The 19,233-nt window shown below is 37.8% G+C and overlaps 2 protein-coding genes across 3 annotated transcripts; both read left to right on the top strand.

Moving 5' to 3' along the window:
- Nucleotides 1-500: 500 nt before the first annotated feature.
- LOC107693945 (protein cornichon homolog 2) lies at nucleotides 501-8,501 on the top strand. Of its 2 annotated transcripts, XM_016493514.1 has the most exons (8): nucleotides 501-714; nucleotides 1,045-1,208; nucleotides 2,127-2,778; nucleotides 4,751-4,819; nucleotides 4,989-5,036; nucleotides 6,380-6,492; nucleotides 6,572-6,715; nucleotides 7,083-8,501. In XM_016493514.1, exons 3-8 carry the CDS (start codon nucleotides 2,698-2,700, stop codon nucleotides 7,108-7,110), a joined length of 483 nt encoding a protein of 160 aa, XP_016349000.1. In that variant the 5' UTR covers nucleotides 501-714; nucleotides 1,045-1,208; nucleotides 2,127-2,697; the 3' UTR covers nucleotides 7,111-8,501. The 2 variants fall into 2 exon arrangements, with proteins under 2 accessions (XP_016349000.1, XP_016349001.1); XM_016493515.1 differs by lacking the exons at nucleotides 501-714; nucleotides 1,045-1,208 and having other exon boundaries at nucleotides 2,199-2,307; nucleotides 2,551-2,778.
- Nucleotides 8,502-17,517: 9,016 nt separating this feature from the next.
- On the top strand, nucleotides 17,518-18,509 carry LOC107693944 (ubiquinol-cytochrome-c reductase complex assembly factor 3-like). The gene is made up of 2 exons (XM_016493513.1): nucleotides 17,518-17,790; nucleotides 18,266-18,509. The coding sequence occupies exons 1-2, from the start codon at nucleotides 17,674-17,676 to the stop codon at nucleotides 18,392-18,394; spliced, it is 246 nt and encodes an 81-aa protein (XP_016348999.1). The 5' UTR covers nucleotides 17,518-17,673; the 3' UTR covers nucleotides 18,395-18,509.
- Nucleotides 18,510-19,233: the final 724 nt, after the last annotated feature.

Here is a 19,233-nt window from a genome sequence, read left to right as displayed (position 1 = left end):
TATGCATACTTTACTGTTATTACTATAGTAAGTGCATGTAATGTGTAACAAGAACATGTAAAATAGTGCTACTTATATGTTATTATTATAGATTTTAATGAATAATAATACGAATACAATATAATAATAATAAATAATAATATTATGGAACATATAATGCCATTTTTAAAATAGTTTAGAATATGAGCATAATTTATGTTCTACTGTAGATACATTTTTGTTTTACTGGATATATTTGTACAACTTGTAATAAGTTTTTATCATTTTAATCTCTTCTTATAATTATAATATTATAATAATTAATCTATTAATTCCCAGGATTGGTATCTGACTTGGAATGTGAAAGCGGCAGCAATGGAATTTGTGGGAACCCTGTGAAAAAAACAAACAGATTGTGAATGATATAAAATACCTCTCTTCTACCCATGATCTTTGGAAACATGACTGCAGATTTGACTACAAAGAAAGAGGTAGAATCAAACCTTTCTTCATCTCTCCTGCAGTGACAGAGACGCACTTTCATCAAGAAGGTAGTAAGAGAATAAAAGAGGATGGGAGAGAGAAAGTGAGAGACAAACAAGGGAAGCCAAAGAAGAAAGACTCGGAGCTCCCTCTGCCCCCTCATATCTCTCTAGGGAATGAGAGAGTAGGGCATAAAATAGAGGGACGGAGGAAGAGAAGACTGTTGAATGTAGTTGAGCATCGCGTTCAGAGGTAATAACATCACATTTTAATTCTAATCAAAGAGATGGGGGGCGAGCGAGAAGGGCTTTTCCATTGGTTCTGCTTTTGAGATCAAATACCAGCGGGGAATGCTTGAATTGGTAAAAAACTGAGAGTGGCAGAGAAGGAATGAGAGCGAGAGAAAGCGGAGGGTAAGTGGGTAAGGCAGATGAAGTGGAAAAAGAGAAAAACGCTAAGTTAATTAAGTGTCAGACTTCAGAAAGCTGCGAGGGGAACAAAAGCATAAGATAAAACAAAAAAATACAGCCAGCGCATTCATGCATGTTTGGCTTCTTTCTGCTGTTTCATACCTGGTCACAGAGCACCCAGCAGCCAATGAGAGACTGTGATGGGACCGACACTGACACTCAGAGCAAAGCAGACCAGAGATTTCTGACATGGTGTCGACCCAGATTGATGGGAGGAAAATGAGGGGAGAGAGGACAGACATAGACAGACTTGCGCCGCTGCTTCAGAAAACACAGGTAAATGCTCTTGTTCTTTCATTCTGTCATGTACCACAGCTAACTTATTTAGCCATTCTTCACCGTCATTTTGAACGTCTTATTATTCATGTGTACACTGTTTAGAAGGATTGAACACCATTACAGTTTTGTTATGGATTCACACACAACTGCAAATAAAAAAATTGGGACATTTTACTTTTTTTTTTGGCTAAATCAATTGGTTTGTTGCATCAGCCAAATCCACCAGTAAATATTTTAAATAAATGCAATAGTGTCTTGGAAATTCACATGTCTACAAAGCCTTGCATAGATTACTCAGGATAATAAGTTCAATATATAATCATAAAAAATGCTTTTTGCTACAAATCCATATTAAGTAAACAATTTTTTTGTTTACACTTGCAGTCTCAATGACTAATTTTGAAGCCACAAATTCCATCCAAAAGAGTTTAATTAAGATTATGTTGTCATTAATGTGTTAATATATGCATATTATCCATAATAGCAAATCATCAGCACTTAAAACTGATCAATCATCTTTTATTCTAAGAGAGAATATGAATCATTGTAAGACCTGTCAGTTAGATCCACATACATGTCCTGTTATTGATTAAAATGATGACACTGTGACAGGTAAAATGTGTCTAATTGTAATTACTGTTCAACACATTCATCCATTCATTACTTTATACACTCTTAAAAATATAGGATCTGAATTGGCTTTGATGGTTTCATGGAGAACCTTTAACATCCATGGAAGCTTTCCACTGCACAAAGGCTTTTAATAATATAGATTATTCAAATATTCTTCACACTTAAAAAATGGTTCTTTTAAGAACTGTTCACTGAAAGGTTCTGCTGTGGCATCACTGCCAAAACTCCCTTTTGGAACCTTTATTTTTAAGAGTGCAACTGGAATCACTGTCTGTTTTTCAGATTGTATACCGAGGACATTCATCCTCCGATGTGCCCACAAGATATTTTTAAGGTGTTCTGCTGTAAATAAGGTGTGTGGACCCAGTGTGCAGCACTAATCTTAGAGACGGGGGAGGGGAGCGATTCTCCACATACATACAAACCCCCCTCGCTACCAATCAGAGAGGCAGAAGGAGAGCAAGTGAAGGAACAGGGGAGATGGCAGAGAGACTGAAAAGAGGAAACAGCTCAAGCAGTTATCTTAGGTGGACAGAGAGGAAGAATTAAACACGAACACACACTGTCCAGCCACACGTTACAAGGCGCTCCAGCCAGCGGAGGCGGATAACCAGCCAGACGCCTCATATCTGCAGCTCCATACCAAGAAGATTCCTCTCGAATTCTCTCCCGACTTCATCCTAAGATGGACCGTGAGCTTTAAGAGGAGAGACAGAAGAAGAGGGAAGTGCTTTGTAACTTCCTTGAAGGGGGTGAGAGTGTAAGGAGAGTGACAGAGAGAGAGAGAGAGCAGGGGAAATCTCCCCCTCGCCCTCTCTCGACCCAGATCACCGTCAGGCTGGCTGGCACAGCCATGGCCTTCACCTTTGCGGCCTTTTGCTACATGTTAACACTCGTGTTGTGCGCTGCCCTCATCTTCTTCGTCATCTGGCAGGTACGTCTGCAATTTTACACTTTACTCAGTGAATGTGAATTTGTACGAGTTCCTGTTACCTGTAACACTGTCACACTTCCATTTCAATTGGCGTTGGGATCCATGCCATTGCCAAGTGTCTGACTGCATGAGTGTGAATGTGTGTGTATGTGTGTGTGAGTTCGTGCCAGTTTTTTGAGCGCAGAGACTGGTGTGTGTCTGTCCAAGCTGTCTCCCCTGCCCTTAACAAGAGGCCTTATCCATGAGGTGAATACAAATCGCGGCAGTTATTAATAGAGCAGACATTCTGAGTCATGGATGATTAATGATTTACAGAACAAGTAGACGGATACAGAAAAAAAAAGGAAGTAGGAGGCGGGAGTCTACCTGTGTGTACATGCACACAAACACACACATACATACAGTCAATAATGTAAATGTAAATCGCACAAAACCTTAAGAACGATTATATTATGGAAAAAATAAGAAATAATATTTTACTTAGAAAATTAAGCATATTTTTAGGACCATTATTTGAGATATTAAGCACATTAATTTTAATCACATATTTATTTTAATTTAGCAAATAAGCACATTTCCCCCCTTGATTCTCCATACAGTATAAATATATGTAATAATGTATATATAATGTATAAATAAATTTGTGCTTTTAAAATGTATTTATACATCACTGTACATCATGTACATACTTCCCTTTAACTTTGGAAGATTAAATTCTACAAAGAGTTTTATTACAGTGTGTAAGAAAATCAAAACAAAAAATTATATTACATTAATGACAATATAATGAGAATTACCATTGAAAACATAAAAAGCAACTTCTAGGTGCTTTTTGCAATGGAAATTCTAGGGGAAAATGTCATGAAAATTATTTTACAACAATATCAATATATTTTATATATTGCAAAAACAATGTATATTTAATGTATCGTGGGTCGTGGGGTCAAAAATGTAAAAAAATATAAATTCATCAAAAAATATTTTTCTTTTCATTTTGAGGTGTAATGTGACTTAGACATGTTTTAGATTCACCAATGCACACAAACACAGAGAGCGAGAGCGCTGAAGAGGAAGAGGTCAACAGCTTATTTGAACTCTACTGGTTGTTCTGTGCCAGCCCACTGTCTGTAGAATCACAAATGAAATTTGCACAGTCGCCGCCAGAGACTTCAACATCATCTGTATTCTTCATATTAGAGGCGGCATTCTCGCAAAAGGCAACAGCAGACAAACACAATGGCCCTGAACTGTTCAAATCTGTCTGAAACACTAAAACACTAGAGAGCAGAGGTTTCAACATCTAAAACATAAGCCCTGAATGCCAAACCAGAAGTCAGGGATATTTTCAGATCGGCATTAGACCGCAGACCTTACTTGTAAGACGTTCAAAAGGCCATTAAGAAACAGACTTGAAATGACTGAGCATTGACTAATGACAGGAGTGGGAGAGATTCTAAACATGAGTCATTTGGTGAGTGTGTGTGTGTAAATGTATGTGAGAGAAGGAGAGAGTATGGACACAGAGAGTGGGGGAGGCTTGAGTGTCTGCGTATGCCGGTGAGAAACCATGTTATTGAGAATGCTTATCAAACCGTAATTTGGTTCTGACACCCCATCCCCCTTTCCTCTCCTTCTCCCCCTATCTTTGTATGGCTCTCAGCCAATAAGAATGAGAACTCACTTCTATAGCAACCATGACGCCCGCTTAGGGGCTCGTTCGATCACCATGGCAACTGCATCTGTTTACAGAGAACAAAGTGAGGGGATGGCAGGAGATATAGATCTATATGGGGAAAAGTAAGGAGGGGAGAACGTAGCTTGAAGCTGTAGGAATGGCTAGAGAATGAGGAAAGTTAAAGATAAAAAGGGCCACAGATGGTACAATCACCCTTCATCGTCTCAAACCTCCAAAATGTCCAGTGGTTTTGTTTAAATGCTCGTGTAACACAAATTCTCTTTGTCTCTTCTCAAGATTATTGCGTTTGATGAGCTGCGCACAGACTTCAAAAATCCCATCGATCAGAGCAACCCCACCAGAGCGGTAAGGCTTTTCTTAGATCACGATTCCTTTCACACAGCATAAACTACTCAGCATCAGTCTCCCAACTGTGAACAGCAGGTTTCAGAGACACTGAAACGGCATACAGGCACATATGTGAACACACATGCAGAAACATGCAATCTTATTGCGCTCTTCTGTTTTTCCTCAGAGGGAAAGAATATTGAACATCGAGAGAATCTGCAACCTCCTCCGAAGGGTGAGTGAAATTGTGGCAGATCAAGTCAAGTGTAAGCATATATAAAGTGGGGAGGACATGCAAGAGAAGCTAGCTATTTTTTTTTATTTACTTTATAATAGTGATGCACTGATTCTTGCAATTCTTGCCTATAGCCCTAAGGTATTCTGGCTGATACTCCTATCTTTTACTAAATAAATAAAAAATAAAACAATAAAAATAATTTTAGATGCTTCAGCTATATTCAGGCATTACAACATTATAATATACAGTATAAAAAATGGATGTTAATTTTAAGAATTAATAACATTAACTGTGTTATTAAATTAAGTAAATAATTAGTTTATAAAGATCCATGTATGAATTAAATTTCCAATGTTAGCTGATAATGATAAATCCAAAGTTCTGGCATGAAACTCTAGATGGCGCTGCCATCAGCTGCTCAATCTGATGTAATGACATCATCATCATCTGATTGGTTCTTTTTGTATCAGCAGCCAATGAGCTCGTCCACCAAGACCAAACACAATAATATTGTCATGTACATTACCATGCCAATCCTTCCGAGAGCTGTCATGACAGAAATTATAAAAATCTAATATCGGCAATAACTAATAATAGCGCTGATGTATACACTCATTCAAAAGTTTTGGGTCAGTTTGGGGTTCTTTTTAGTAATTTAGTTTAGTAAATTAGTACTTCAGCTTTCTATTCATTAAAGAATCCTGAAAAAAAATTTCATTATTTCCACAAAAATATTATGTTTGTTGAACACCAAATTGGCATATTAAAGTAATTTCTGAAGGATCATGTGACACTGAAGACTGGAGTAATGGCCACTTCAGTTTTGCCATCAGAGGAATAAATTACATTATAATATATAATAAAATAGAAAACAGTTATTTTATTGCCATTTATAATATTACTGTTTTACTGTATTTTAATCAAATAAATGCAGCCCTGATGAGAGTAAGAGACTTGTTTAAAAAGAATTCAATCTTACTGACCCCAAACTTAGTGCATCATGCATCCATACTTTAATAGCTAGAAATGTCATGAAAATGCAATTTTATATATACTCTTAGAGTATATTCAGAGCCCTATAGGGGTTGATTGGAAACCCCTGTGTTAACATTCTGTATCTCCCAAACAACCACAAAATAGTCTACTTCTGGTCTTCCTTAAAGTGGCATCACTGTATCTCTTTTCATTTCTCTTCCCCCTTTTCTTTTCTTGCTCTGTACTTGGAGGCACACTCATATCTTGCACACACAAAGAGTCAGAACTGAATGTGCAAAAGATGTCGAATATGTGAATTCATGCTTATAAACATGACGAGTACTTGAAACTGTTTTTGTCCCCAGCTGGTGGTTCCAGAGTATTCCATCCACGGGCTGTTCTGTCTGATGTTCATGTGTGCAGGGGAGTGGGTGACTCTGGGCCTTAACATCCCCCTGCTCCTCTATCACCTCTGGAGGTACAAACTGTCCCTCACTTACATGAAATTTCAAAATGGGTCCCTGTTGCAATTCCCCCTCACTTTTTATCTCCCTCAGGTTTTTCCACCGTCCTGCAGATGGGTCTGAGGTTATGTATGATCCAGTGAGTGTGATGAATGCAGACATTCTGAATTACTGCCAAAAAGAGTCCTGGTGCAAGCTAGGCTTCTACCTTCTCTCCTTTTTCTACTATTTGTACAGGTAAACCCTCCTCATTCATATATCATCTACCCATTTAGATATCCTATGTTATGAGATCTTATGTTTGGATTTTATTGTTGGCATTACGATTACCTACTTCATCATCTGAGAGGAACAATGGACTTCTCAAACTGGACAAAAGAAATGTAAAATAAGAAATGAAAGAAACGAAAAAATTCAGCTGTTTTCATCGTTTATAATAATAAGAAACGTTTCTTGAGCACAAAATCAGCATATTAAAATGATTTCTGAGGGATCACAAGACACTGAAGACTGACTTTGTCCTAGAATGTCTTTTCTTAATTAAGATGGTGAAAGTTTGTTTAGTGTATCTCTCTTGATTAATTTCTCTCGATCTCTTTTGCAGTATGGTGTATGCTTTGGTCAGCTTCTAAGGGATCAAATGAAGGACAGTTGATTGTGAAAGGAAGGAGAAAAACGACAGAATAAAGACCGAACTATGTCGCGCTCTCCTCTCCCTCATCCACAGACCTTGTTCAGCTCCTCCTCAGATCTCCTGGGTGGGGATGGACAATGGACAGATGTAGAAAAAGCTCAAGACAAGGAGGCATTTAAAGCTGTCAATGTAAAGCTGCCTCAGTTACTGCCATTAAAAAAAAAACAAGTGGAGATGTGGACCAAAAGAAAACGAGTGCAATAGAAAGAGAGAAATATGGTGAACAAAAGACTCAGGCAGTGTAGATGTTTTGTAACACCATTGAATTTCTCAAGGGCTGCTGAAAATTTCCGCTGCTCATAGCAACAAATGGTTCTTAATGTCTACAAAGAGACACGTAAAGTGCTACTGAGGCCATTACAGAATGTGTTACCTTGAATTTTAAATCAATAGACCGTGGACTTTGTCGCAACGTCTTTTTCTTCAGATAACTTGTTATGTCAAAGTATTTAATAACTGCTAAGTATTTGCTATTTCAGTATTTGTGGTAGATAAATGTACCCTGTATGTAGAGGTACGATATAATAATTGATTAAATTCTGAATATATGGCCAGGGTAGTTCTATTAGTGTCCTTAAACAACCGGACAAGAAATATATTTTTACGTAAAATCTGATGGTGACGTTTACAAAGACATTTCAAAGCAAATCGACCAATGAGATAAGTATCACAAACCGGGGAAACTGTTAGAGCAGCATCACATCTGAGGACTGACACCCCATGTTCCGGATTCATCCATTATGGGCTGCGGTGAGGACGAGCGGTCAAGCAGAATGGCAGACTCTTAATTGAGACGGGCGTGCAGGACGGGCCGTACCGGAGGAAAGAGAGATCCGACCCCAACCTCTGCCGGAGTTCAAATACTCGATAGACTGTGACAAATCATAAAAGCACTTTTGGAATGCCAACAGATGAACTGTAGCAAACAACAGAGGAAGACTCATTTGCGTTGAGTGGGCTGATGTGCGTGAGACAGCCGGACACAGCGGACCGTGATGCAGATGATGGAGACACTGGTGTCGGAAAAACGTTCGCCGATGATGATGCTTTGGACAATGGACTGATGATGACGGTCTCACATCGAATACAAACTTTGCAGGCAATCTTCTGTGTTGTTAGACTATATCCGACATTTAATGCCACTCTGTTCCGTGTATCATAAGGCCTCTCACCTGGAGTTCCTGTGTTGTGCTGTGTCCATCAGTCTGCTAAGCTAAACAAGTAGATTAATGATTATTTACCTAAGCTGTGTGTAGTTCTGCCTTTGTAGATGAATAGAGTGGCCGAACGTATCTCTCATGAGCCACTTCACTAGCTTCATATTCAACTTAAAAGCAAGCAATTTAATAATGACACAGTCTGAGTGCTTTTTGGCAACACTTTGAACTCCCGGGTCTTCTTTCCATCTTGGCGTTGACTTGATGTACCCTCAAAAATGTGAATATATATCCTGGACAATCGCTAATAGCACAGGAATGTGGGCCGAGAGACAGCTGACTGGGTCTTCATTATAGACGTCATCACTGAGTGTCTTTTTGTGATTAATATTAGTTCACATGCAGTATCTACATTTAAGAATACCTGCATGATTATGTCTTTTATACATGATTCATTAAAGGGTTAGTTCACCCAAAAATGAAAATTCTGTCATTAATTACTCACCCTCGTGTTGTTCCAAACCCGTAAGACCTTCGTTCATCTTCGGAACACAAGTTAAGATATTTTTGATGAAATATGAGGGCTCTCTGACCCTCCCATAGACAGCAAGGTAACTACTACGTTCAAGGTCCAGAAAAGTACCAAGATGATCGACAAAGTAGTCCGTGTGACATCAGTGGTTCAACTGTGACATTACGAAGCTACGAGAATACATTTTTGCGCAAAGAAAACAAAAGTAACGACTTTATTCCACATTTTCGTCTCTACTGCGTCACTTTGGACGCGCGTTCACGACAGTACCATGACGCGAGCATGTGGCAGAGCCGGCGCTGACCGAAAAATTTGTGTAGTAGTAGAGACGAAAGTGTGGAATAAAGTCGTTATTTTTGTTTTCTTTGCGCAAAAAAGTATTCTCGTAGCTTCGTAACTTTACAGTTGAACCACTGATGTCACACGAACTACTTTGTCGAATGTCGATCATACTTTTCTGGACCTTGAACGTGGTAGTTACCTTGCTGTCTATGGGAGGGTCAGAGAGCCCTCATATTTCATCAAAAATATCTTAAATTGTGTTCCAAAGATTAACGAAGGTCTTAAGGATTTCGAACAACACGAGGGTGAGTAATTAATGACAGAATTTTCATTTTTGGGTGAACTAACCCTTTAATGTACGCTACAGCACCTTTGGTAACTTTATGGTCTGTATTCAGTTGATTACAACCAAATATCTTGTATACTCCAAAAGCAATTACACATGTTCTAATAAAACGATGTTGCCAAAAAAAGTCTGTTTGTTGATTTGCATTTTGGGGTTGGAATTAACCTTGGAATTAATTAGCCTTTTATTCAGCAAGGATGCAATAAATTGATCAAAAGTAACAGCAAAGTCTTTTATAGTTTATAGTTTTACAAATATATATATATTAAAGAACTGCTGCTATTTTGATGCTGTTCTATTCATCAAAGTATAATGAAAAATATCTAAGACTATTTTTACAAAAATATAACCAGCACTAATGTTTTCAACATTGATAATAATAAAAAATGTTTCTTTAGCAGCGAATCAACATATTAGAATGATTTCTGAAGGATCATGTGACACTGAAGACTGGAGTAATTCAAATTGAAAATTCAGGTTTACCATCACCACAGGAATGAAAGTTTAAAATATATATAAAAAAAAAAAAAAACAGTTATTTTAAATTGAAATAATATTTCACATTATTGTTGTCAAATAAATGCGGCCTTGGTGAGCATAAGAGACTCTCAAAAACATTTGCAAATCTTACCAATCCCAAAGTTCTGAGTGGTATAACTTGATCAACATGTTGCAATCTTTATAAATGTTGAAATGAGAGAGGGTATTTTTATTTAAAAAATAAGCTGGTCTGCAAAAGGAGGAAATTGAATTCCACCAAAAAATAAATGAGTAAATTGAAAAGGGATGAAACTGTGAAAAGAAGAAAAAAAGATCAAGGCAAATGATGAAGGCCAAGAGATAGAGACAGTTTATAAAGAATTTGAGCAGATTCTTGCAAGTCTCAAGCAAAAGTAAATGTGAAAGAGTGATAATGAAAGGGAGAGATAGAAAAAGTGTGAGTGCACTGGAGTAAATAAGAGGCTAACACAGTTTGGTTGCCATGGAGACACAAAAAGAATGAAATGCATTTTATGTTAAGTTGTCTCTCTCTCTCGCTTGCTGAAAATCAAAACCAAAAAGCCTGTCCAAAATAGGTTTTCTGTCCATGGCCGCACAGCTGAAACATTTGCCAAAGCTTTGAAAAGCAATTTGGTATGAAAATGGAGCAGGAAAATAGAACAGAGTAATAAATAAATAATATAAAAATTGCAGCAAAACCCCTAAATTGCTGTTTTGAAACATGAATTTTATCAAAGAGCAGCGGAGTGTAGTTTATGTGCAGCGCATGCAGAAACATGCATGTAATCACACACACTCCATTGCCAAAGTCTATTTCTCTTTCTGCTCTTTCTCTCCCTCTCTCTTCACCTCTTGAGAGATGTTGCTATGGAAACTGGTTACAATTGATAAGTTTGAAACATGAGTGAGCCACAGACAAGCTGCTGGTACACACACACACACACACACACACACAGTCTGAGACAGCTACACTTGTATGTAAATGGTTCTCTGTTTGAAGAGCTGGTTTTCAAATCACCAAGATTTTCCATCTGAAGGAAATTAAATGTAGTAGGATCACCAATTTAACCCTTTCTTTATAGCATTTAAGATGCCTTTTGTCAATGATGAATCAACAGCAAATGGCATAATTTAGTCTGATGTCTAGAAAGCCTGTCGCTGCTGTTGAATGCATGAGAACATCTCCATAAATTGGAAGAGTCATTTCCACAATATGATGAAAAGAGTGACAGAACATTAAGAAGGACAGTGGGAGACATGAATTATGCATCGCTGCAAATCTCAGTACTGTGAACCTTATCAGAATTAAGATGAGGTTTAACGTTAGGGGGAAATACTTCAAATTAGAACAGTGGGGTGAGAACTAAAAGTTAGAATGATAAATGGGTTGAGAGAATAAAGATAGTTTGGAGATACTTTGGACACTAGACAAAAAGTCACCTGAGATGATCAGCACAAATAGGATCATTGGCTTAGGTAGAATACACTTTCTGTACTAATACACATACAGAGAGAGAGAGAGAGAGAGAGAGAGAGAGAGAGAGAGAGAGATTTTATTAATCATGGGATCATAGGCATCATAGGAAATTGTTAGCCTGAATAGTTAAATTGTTAATAGTTGTTGATTGTATTAATAAGATACATTAAATGAGTTAATGTTAATTAAAATAGCTTTTAATTAATTAATTAAAATTACTTTTTTAATAATTATGTGAGAAAAAGGAGTGTGTAATGATACAAGAGACATGAACCTTTTGCCTCGAGCAACATTCATTTAGTGGTCATTAAGCAAAAGTATTAAATGGCAGACCTGTGGTTGACCAATCAGAAACTGAGTATTCCACAACAGTCAATAAAGAACCCTACCGAAACCAAGCAAAATTACTTTCAGAAACATACTGCTTTGCTTGCCTGATACACTTCTAATTTATTAGCATGTTAGCATGGTTTTATACAGTTTATATATACTTTTTTTTTTTTGGAATGGCAAAAAATAAGCAAGCTTACATTTACAAATAAGACTTCAAAGGTAAGCCAAGAATGATTTCAAATTAATAAATGAATTAATAAAATAATAAATAGCATTAAAACATTAAAATATTCTAAATTACTACATTACAATATTTAAGTTATTATTTAAAAATTAATCAGATTAATGGACACATTAATAAGTAAATAAAACAATTTTAACATTAAAAAGTACATATTTTAAGGTTCAATTCTCACTATTAACAAACAATTAACTACGACTTTTGCCTCAATAAACTCTAACTACACAAACTAATTTGCTGCTTATTAATAGTAAGGTAGTTGTTAAGTTTAGGTATTGGGATCAGGGATGTAGCCTAGTATATGGTCATGCAGAATATGTGCTTTATAAGTACTAATAAACAGACAAAATTTTAATAATATGCATGCAACTAGTGAGAATTGGTCCTTATACTAAATTGTTACCCTTTTTTGACAGCAAACCTGTGGTTGACCAATCAGAATCGTATATCACAGAAAGCCTTTTACCATTCGTTATTGCACCCTACTGAAACCCAAATTACTTTTTACAAATACTGCTTTGCTTACCCGCAACACTTTTAATTAATTAGCTTCAATTTATGTTTTTGTGTATAGGCTACTCAGGATAAATAGACTAAAACAGCACTTAATGGTCCTGTTTCTGTAAAAGCTCAAGATGGAAAGGTAATTTCTGCATAAAGCAGAAGCTTATTTATGTACTTGCTTTACATTGTTTTACTAATAATGCGATTATAATTGACATTCTCTGCATTTGGAAAGTACATACGTTCAGGTATCCAAACACACACACACACACGCTCACACGTAAAATTCCGGCAACCACAGCTGCCGGTTTTTTACCATAAATTTTACAGAATTTTTTTTACAGTGTACGTTTCCCCTTTCCACAGATGATTTACGTATGTACAACAACACATACGCAAATTGTAAGCGTGAATTAGTGTTTGAAATTCCGCTGCGAACTGTCAGTGGGCTCTAGAGTTTCCAACGCCATCAGAGCCATGATTAGCATTCATACTGGACGCGCTGCTGTGAAATATTACACAGGACCACACAGGTGTTGAGGGGTGGTAAACGCTGTTATGAAAGCACTGTATCAATAACAAACTATAGAACAGAACAGACCAGGCACACCCATAACCACGCATATACCGCTGCAAATCGAAGGTAAACCACACACAGTCTACATACACACAGACATACGCACATAAATATTTCCTGCAATGATCAGCGGTGCACCTTCGGGGAGAAACGGGTGTCATGGCAACAGGAGCAGGCCTCTGTAAGCGTTACTGTAGCAATCAGAGAGGAAAGGCAGCCAGGGGGTTGGCGTGAGAGGTGTCATTATAGACTGAGTGATTTGGAGGGGGTGTGGGGGGTGCGAGAGGCAGGAAACGATTAAATATTCAAGCAATAACGCAGCCAGAAGAAATTACCTTGCTTTCTGCTTCTGAACATCAGAAGTTTAAACCTTTAGCACGTCTGGAAATCAGAGCAGGAAGGGTGAAGGAATCTGTAGCGTGGTCACAACATCTACATGGAAGTAAGGTGTCTGTGATGAGGAAATTTGTCTAGAAAAAAAAAAAAATAATATTTTCTGACCAAAGAGCATTATTCTGAGTAAAACAGACTTTTAGCTCAAATATTTTGCAACCCAAAGAGAAAGCACTTCAAATCTCTTCATCCATTTAGCCTACAACAGCACCATAAACTGCAACGCGACTTCTCTTGTAAATGCTGTTGTTGTAAATGGGCTGCAGCCGGTTGCAGCAGTAATGACAGATTTTTTATTTAAAGACCGAGCCATAGTTTTAGTTAAGCAAGAAATTAGGCATTTTATTTTTTTTTCCGTTCTCTCTGCTGTACTGAAAACATACCAAACCGAGGACCGTAATTTTTGTGTACCATTACACCCCTAATAAACAGTTATATTTATTTTTAAAAAAAGCATAAATAACAGTAATCTTTTCAGCTAAACTGAATCATGGCGAACAAAATTCCCTAAATGAGGGAATGCTCACGCACATTTAACCCTTTAGACTGCTCTGTTGTACCAGATGCGATCCATTTCAGTTTGTGCATCGCTTTAATACCACGATTTCCACTAGAATACAGGCTGTTTTGTTCTAAAACCATAATAAATTAATATAGCATCTTCTTTGTTATATGAGGCTTTTAGAATCATTGTGTGATTTTATCTACTTTCCGGCAGTGGTGGATAATGGCATGTTATTTTAGTTGCATTGTAGTAACTCTAACTGTAGCAAATGTGGTGTTTGTGCAGAAACTAGGGTTGCCATGGTAATGTTTTATAGTAAGGGATGAACAAAGCTCTACATGTGTTCAGGCCGAGAAAATGTCGCTTAAAGGTACACTAATGTATACCTTCCGTTCCAGCTATCTATTTTGCACCTTGATTTTGATGGACACACATTATCAGCACTTATGTGCTTCCTGCACACCCACATAGCCCTCACTGAGTCACACACACACACACACACAGATGATTTACGTATGTACAACAACACATACGCAAATTGTAAGCGTGAATTAGTGTTTGAAATTCCGCTGCGAACTGTCAGTGGGCTCTAGAGTTTCCAACGCCATCAGAGCCATGATTAGCATTCATACTGGACGCGCTGCTGTGAAATATTACACAGGACCACACAGGTGTTGAGGGGTGGTAAACGCTGTTATGAAAGCACTGTATCAATAACAAACTATAGAACAGAACAGACCAGGCACACCCATAACCACGCATATACCGCTGCAAATCGAAGGTAAACCACACACAGTCTACATACACACAGACATACGCACATAAATATTTCCTGCAATGATCAGCGGTGCACCTTCGGGGAGAAACGGGTGTCATGGCAACAGGAGCAGGCCTCTGTAAGCGTTACTGTAGCAATCAGAGAGGAAAGGCAGCCAGGGGGTTGGCGTGAGAGGTGTCATTATAGACTGAGTGATTTGGAGGGGGTGTGGGGGGTGCGAGAGGCAGGAAACGATTAAATATTCAAGCAATAACGCAGCCAGAAGAAATTACCTTGCTTTCTGCTTCTGAACATCAGAAGTTTAAACCTTTAGCACGTCTGGAAATCAGAGCAGGAAGGGTGAAGGAATCTGTAGCGTGGTCACAACATCTACATGGAAGTAAGGTGTCTGTGATGAGGAAATTTGTCTAGAAAAAAAAAAAAATAATATTTTCTGACCAAAGAGCATTATTCTGAGTAAAACAGACTTTTAGCTCAAATATTTTGCAACCCAAAGAGAAAGCACTTCAAATCTCTTCATCCATTTAGCCTACAACAGCACCATAAACTGCAACGCGACTTCTCTTGTAAATGCTGTTGTTGTAAATGGGCTGCAGCCGGTTGCAGCAGTAATGACAGATTTTTTATTTAAAGACCGAGCCATAGTTTTAGTTAAGCAAGAAATTAGGCATTTTATTTTTTTTTCCGTTCTCTCTGCTGTACTGAAAACATACCAAACCGAGGACCGTAATTTTTGTGTACCATTACACCCCTAATAAACAGTTATATTTATTTTTAAAAAAAGCATAAATAACAGTAATCTTTTCAGCTAAACTGAATCATGGCGAACAAAATTCCCTAAATGAGGGAATGCTCACGCACATTTAACCCTTTAGACTGCTCTGTTGTACCAGATGCGATCCATTTCAGTTTGTGCATCGCTTTAATACCACGATTTCCACTAGAATACAGGCTGTTTTGTTCTAAAACCATAATAAATTAATATAGCATCTTCTTTGTTATATGAGGCTTTTAGAATCATTGTGTGATTTTATCTACTTTCCGGCAGTGGTGGATAATGGCATGTTATTTTAGTTGCATTGTAGTAACTCTAACTGTAGCAAATGTGGTGTTTGTGCAGAAACTAGGGTTGCCATGGTAATGTTTTATAGTAAGGGATGAACAAAGCTCTACATGTGTTCAGGCCGAGAAAATGTCGCTTAAAGGTACACTAATGTATACCTTCCGTTCCAGCTATCTATTTTGCACCTTGATTTTGATGGACACACATTATCAGCACTTATGTGCTTCCTGCACACCCACATAGCCCTCACTGAGTCACACACACACACACACGCACGCACGCACGCACACACACACACACACACACACACACTAGAACAGCTACATTTTAGACCAGATAGTATGTTAGAGCCATCTGGTGGACAGTATAATTATCCAACTGTTCTGTGTTCTGATGAGTTATTTATTGTCTTGCTTATTTAGCCAGTGTACAGCTTTGGAATGCATTCATTTGACCCTTGAAGATGACTAATATTTTAAAAAGCAGTATTTCATAATTGGTGTTGAAGTAATGATCTGTTATATAGTCAATGATTAATACCCACCTGACCCATTTTACCTCATCATAGCACTTTCCAGAAATAGTGTACACTTTGGTGTCAGTGACCCGTTTTAAAATAATTAGATGCATTTTTTGTGAGAACCATTAGATAACTATAATCTAATATACAGTTAACCTAGCATGTAAAGTAGCTAGCTAAATGTCTGATATAGCAAATCATTTTGCCTGTTCTGTATCAGAGGTCTGGACGTTCTTGACTATATACAACATTTAAAGAAATTGTTCATCCAATAATGAAAATTTGCTGAAAATATGGTAGCCATCCATGATGCAGATAAATTAGTTTTTTCATCGGAACAGATTTGGAGAAATTTAGCATTATATCACTTGCTCACTAATGGATCTTCTGCAGTGAATGGGTGCCGTCAGAGTCCAAACAGCTGATAAAAACACCACAATAGTCCACAAGTAATCCACACAAATCTTTTAACTTAAAAATGCCACTTCTGGCCAAAATACCAGCCCATAATCCATCCCCAATAATCTGTTTTTATCAGCTGTTTGGACTCTCAATTCTGACAGCAAAGGATCCATTGGTGAGCAAGTGTAGTAATGTTAAATTTCTCCAAATCTGTTCTGATGAGGAAACAAACCTCATCAGAACAGATGTGAGTAGACGCGTGAGTACATTTACAGCAAATTTTTATTTTTGGGTATACTATTTTTTAATGTCATACATACATTAATATTTTCACATAATTTATTAAATGAATATTCAGTTTTTTGTAAAGTAAGAAAATATTTTATTATTATGCTTTTACCAGAAAAGTTATATTATGCTGCATCCAACATTCTGTGAGCAATCCTGTTATGGATGATTTTCCCCATTACAAAAAAGGTAACAACTTGTGTGAAACCCAAGAAGGAACTTTATATTTGGATACTTTCCAAACCATTATCATTCAATTATTTTTATATTTTTACAAAAATTGTTGTATTGAATGAATGAATACATATTTAATTTATGGGAAACATAATATTATCAATAACTGCAAACCATCCCATAATAATAAATCTGTGTGAGAGTTAAAAGGACTGTCACCAGTCCGTTTCCACAGTCTGACCTCTCTGCCAGTAACCGGTTAAAAGTTGTATAATAAAGGACTCCCACAATGCACTGCATCGTGTCAACTGACAGTGTGCGGAGTGTTGTATACTGACCTAGGATTTCTCGCGACCCGGGGGAGCTTGATCATTTATACCACGCGTGTAATTATAGCGTTGGACGCTCGCGTTGAGCTCGTGCACACCATGAGCGGTATGAGGACCGTCCTGGCCTCGATCGGGGTGTTTGGGCTTGTCGGTGTGGGCTACGGCATGTGGGCCATCATTTCACCTGGAGAGGACAGGAAAAGGGAAATATTAAAGGTACTGAAACATTGCAATTTTAATGAGCAACATAAACCTATTTGATTAACTTGCATAATCGTGGGGTGTTGCTTTCACGACTGTTGGCAAGTACTAACGATTGTTTGTAAACAGTCAGTTTCATAATAAACGTGGTCGTGCAGGGTTTTACACGATCTCTTATTAACTGTGGGGGGTAACGAATTAAATGAAATGGGATCGTGTTTTATTACACACTGATTGTGATATTTACTCCCTCTGGTCACTTCTAGCTTCCTGATTAATAGCAGTGAGAGAACTACATTAGTTGTTGTTGGATGCAGTTGACAAGGATCACCACAGTATCGCGTTGTTTTTATCCCCATGGATCACACATCTGTGTAGAATATTATACAAATAATATGATGTTTTTACATTGCAGCAAATATTATAATGTAAAGTTTTAAACAACTGATTAGAGTTGTGTCCTGATCCATCTCTTCATCTAATTTTCCAGAATCTGCCAGAGGCCAACCCCGTCCGAATGGAGGAGACCAGAAAGAGAAATGCCCTCATGCTTCAAGTTTTAAAGGATGCTGCAGAGACGAATGATAACATTGCACGTGGATATGGTGGCCAGAAATGAAGGAATCTGTTTGCACAAATATCAGACTTTCACATGCCATTAGCAATCTGCACATGCCTGGGAGTTTAAATATGAAGCCAGTGACTTGTTTAAAAATAAATGATCTGCAAATGCTCCATGTCATCACTTGATGGACACTGTTGGGCGCGTTCTGTAAGATTTGCTTTGTGTTTTCCTTGCTGGAAAATTAATCTTGAAATAGTAGCTGTGTTGCGGACCAGTTTCCAAAAGAAAGAAAAAAGATGCCATGACCTGCATGACCACATTGTTTATATATTTATATAAATGTTTATGGAGTATCGCAAATAAAACTTTAAACGTGTTTTGTGCGCTTTACTAATACATAGCAATTTTCTAATAAAGTATACCTTCTGTTATCGCGTCTGCGCAATATTTGCACAGCCATGACTTGCACGAATGCAAAAACATCACTAACGCTAAACGCTTCCGGTGTTTAGGTCATTGTGACCCGATATTTCTTACACAGCGAGTCGTAAATCGATCATAGCGATGGAGTTATTGGACAGCTTTCTGTATGGACGTTAATAATGTTACCAAATTATTTGGAAATTTGACAGCATCACTTGTTAGAAACACCAGAGACCAGTACAAAGGAGCTTGGATATTAAACACTTCAACCTGAACATGTCAAATCCACCGCCTCTACTGGAGCAGCCGAGTCCGGTGACTCCGGTCACACCGCAGGCGACTGAGAAACCGCTGTTTGGGGACTGCTGGAGCTGTCGAGTCCTTTCGGGCGGAGGGCTGCTGGTTTCAGGGGGATATGTGGGCATGCATGCGCGTAGAGTCATACGTCTAGGCGGACCCGCATCTATGGG

This window comes from Sinocyclocheilus anshuiensis, unplaced genomic scaffold (genome assembly GCF_001515605.1).
Source record: "Sinocyclocheilus anshuiensis isolate Anshui unplaced genomic scaffold, SAMN03320099.WGS_v1.1 scaffold694, whole genome shotgun sequence".
Classification (NCBI taxonomy): Eukaryota; Metazoa; Chordata; class Actinopteri; order Cypriniformes; family Cyprinidae; genus Sinocyclocheilus; species Sinocyclocheilus anshuiensis.
This window is presented reverse-complemented; position numbering and strand designations above follow the sequence as displayed.

Coding starts and splice junctions, on each gene's coding strand:
- LOC107693945 (XM_016493514.1), top strand. CDS start 2,698: ATGGCCTTCACCTTTGCGGCCTTTTGCTACATGTTAACACTCGTGTTG. Junction 5,037..6,379: donor TCTGCAACCTCCTCCGAAGG/GTGAGTGAAATT, acceptor TTTTGTCCCCAG/CTGGTGGTTCCAGAGTATTC. Junction 6,493..6,571: donor CTCCTCTATCACCTCTGGAG/GTACAAACTGTC, acceptor TATCTCCCTCAG/GTTTTTCCACCGTCCTGCAG.
- LOC107693944 (XM_016493513.1), top strand. CDS start 17,674: ATGAGCGGTATGAGGACCGTCCTGGCCTCGATCGGGGTGTTTGGGCTT. Junction 17,791..18,265: donor GGAAAAGGGAAATATTAAAG/GTACTGAAACAT, acceptor CTAATTTTCCAG/AATCTGCCAGAGGCCAACCC.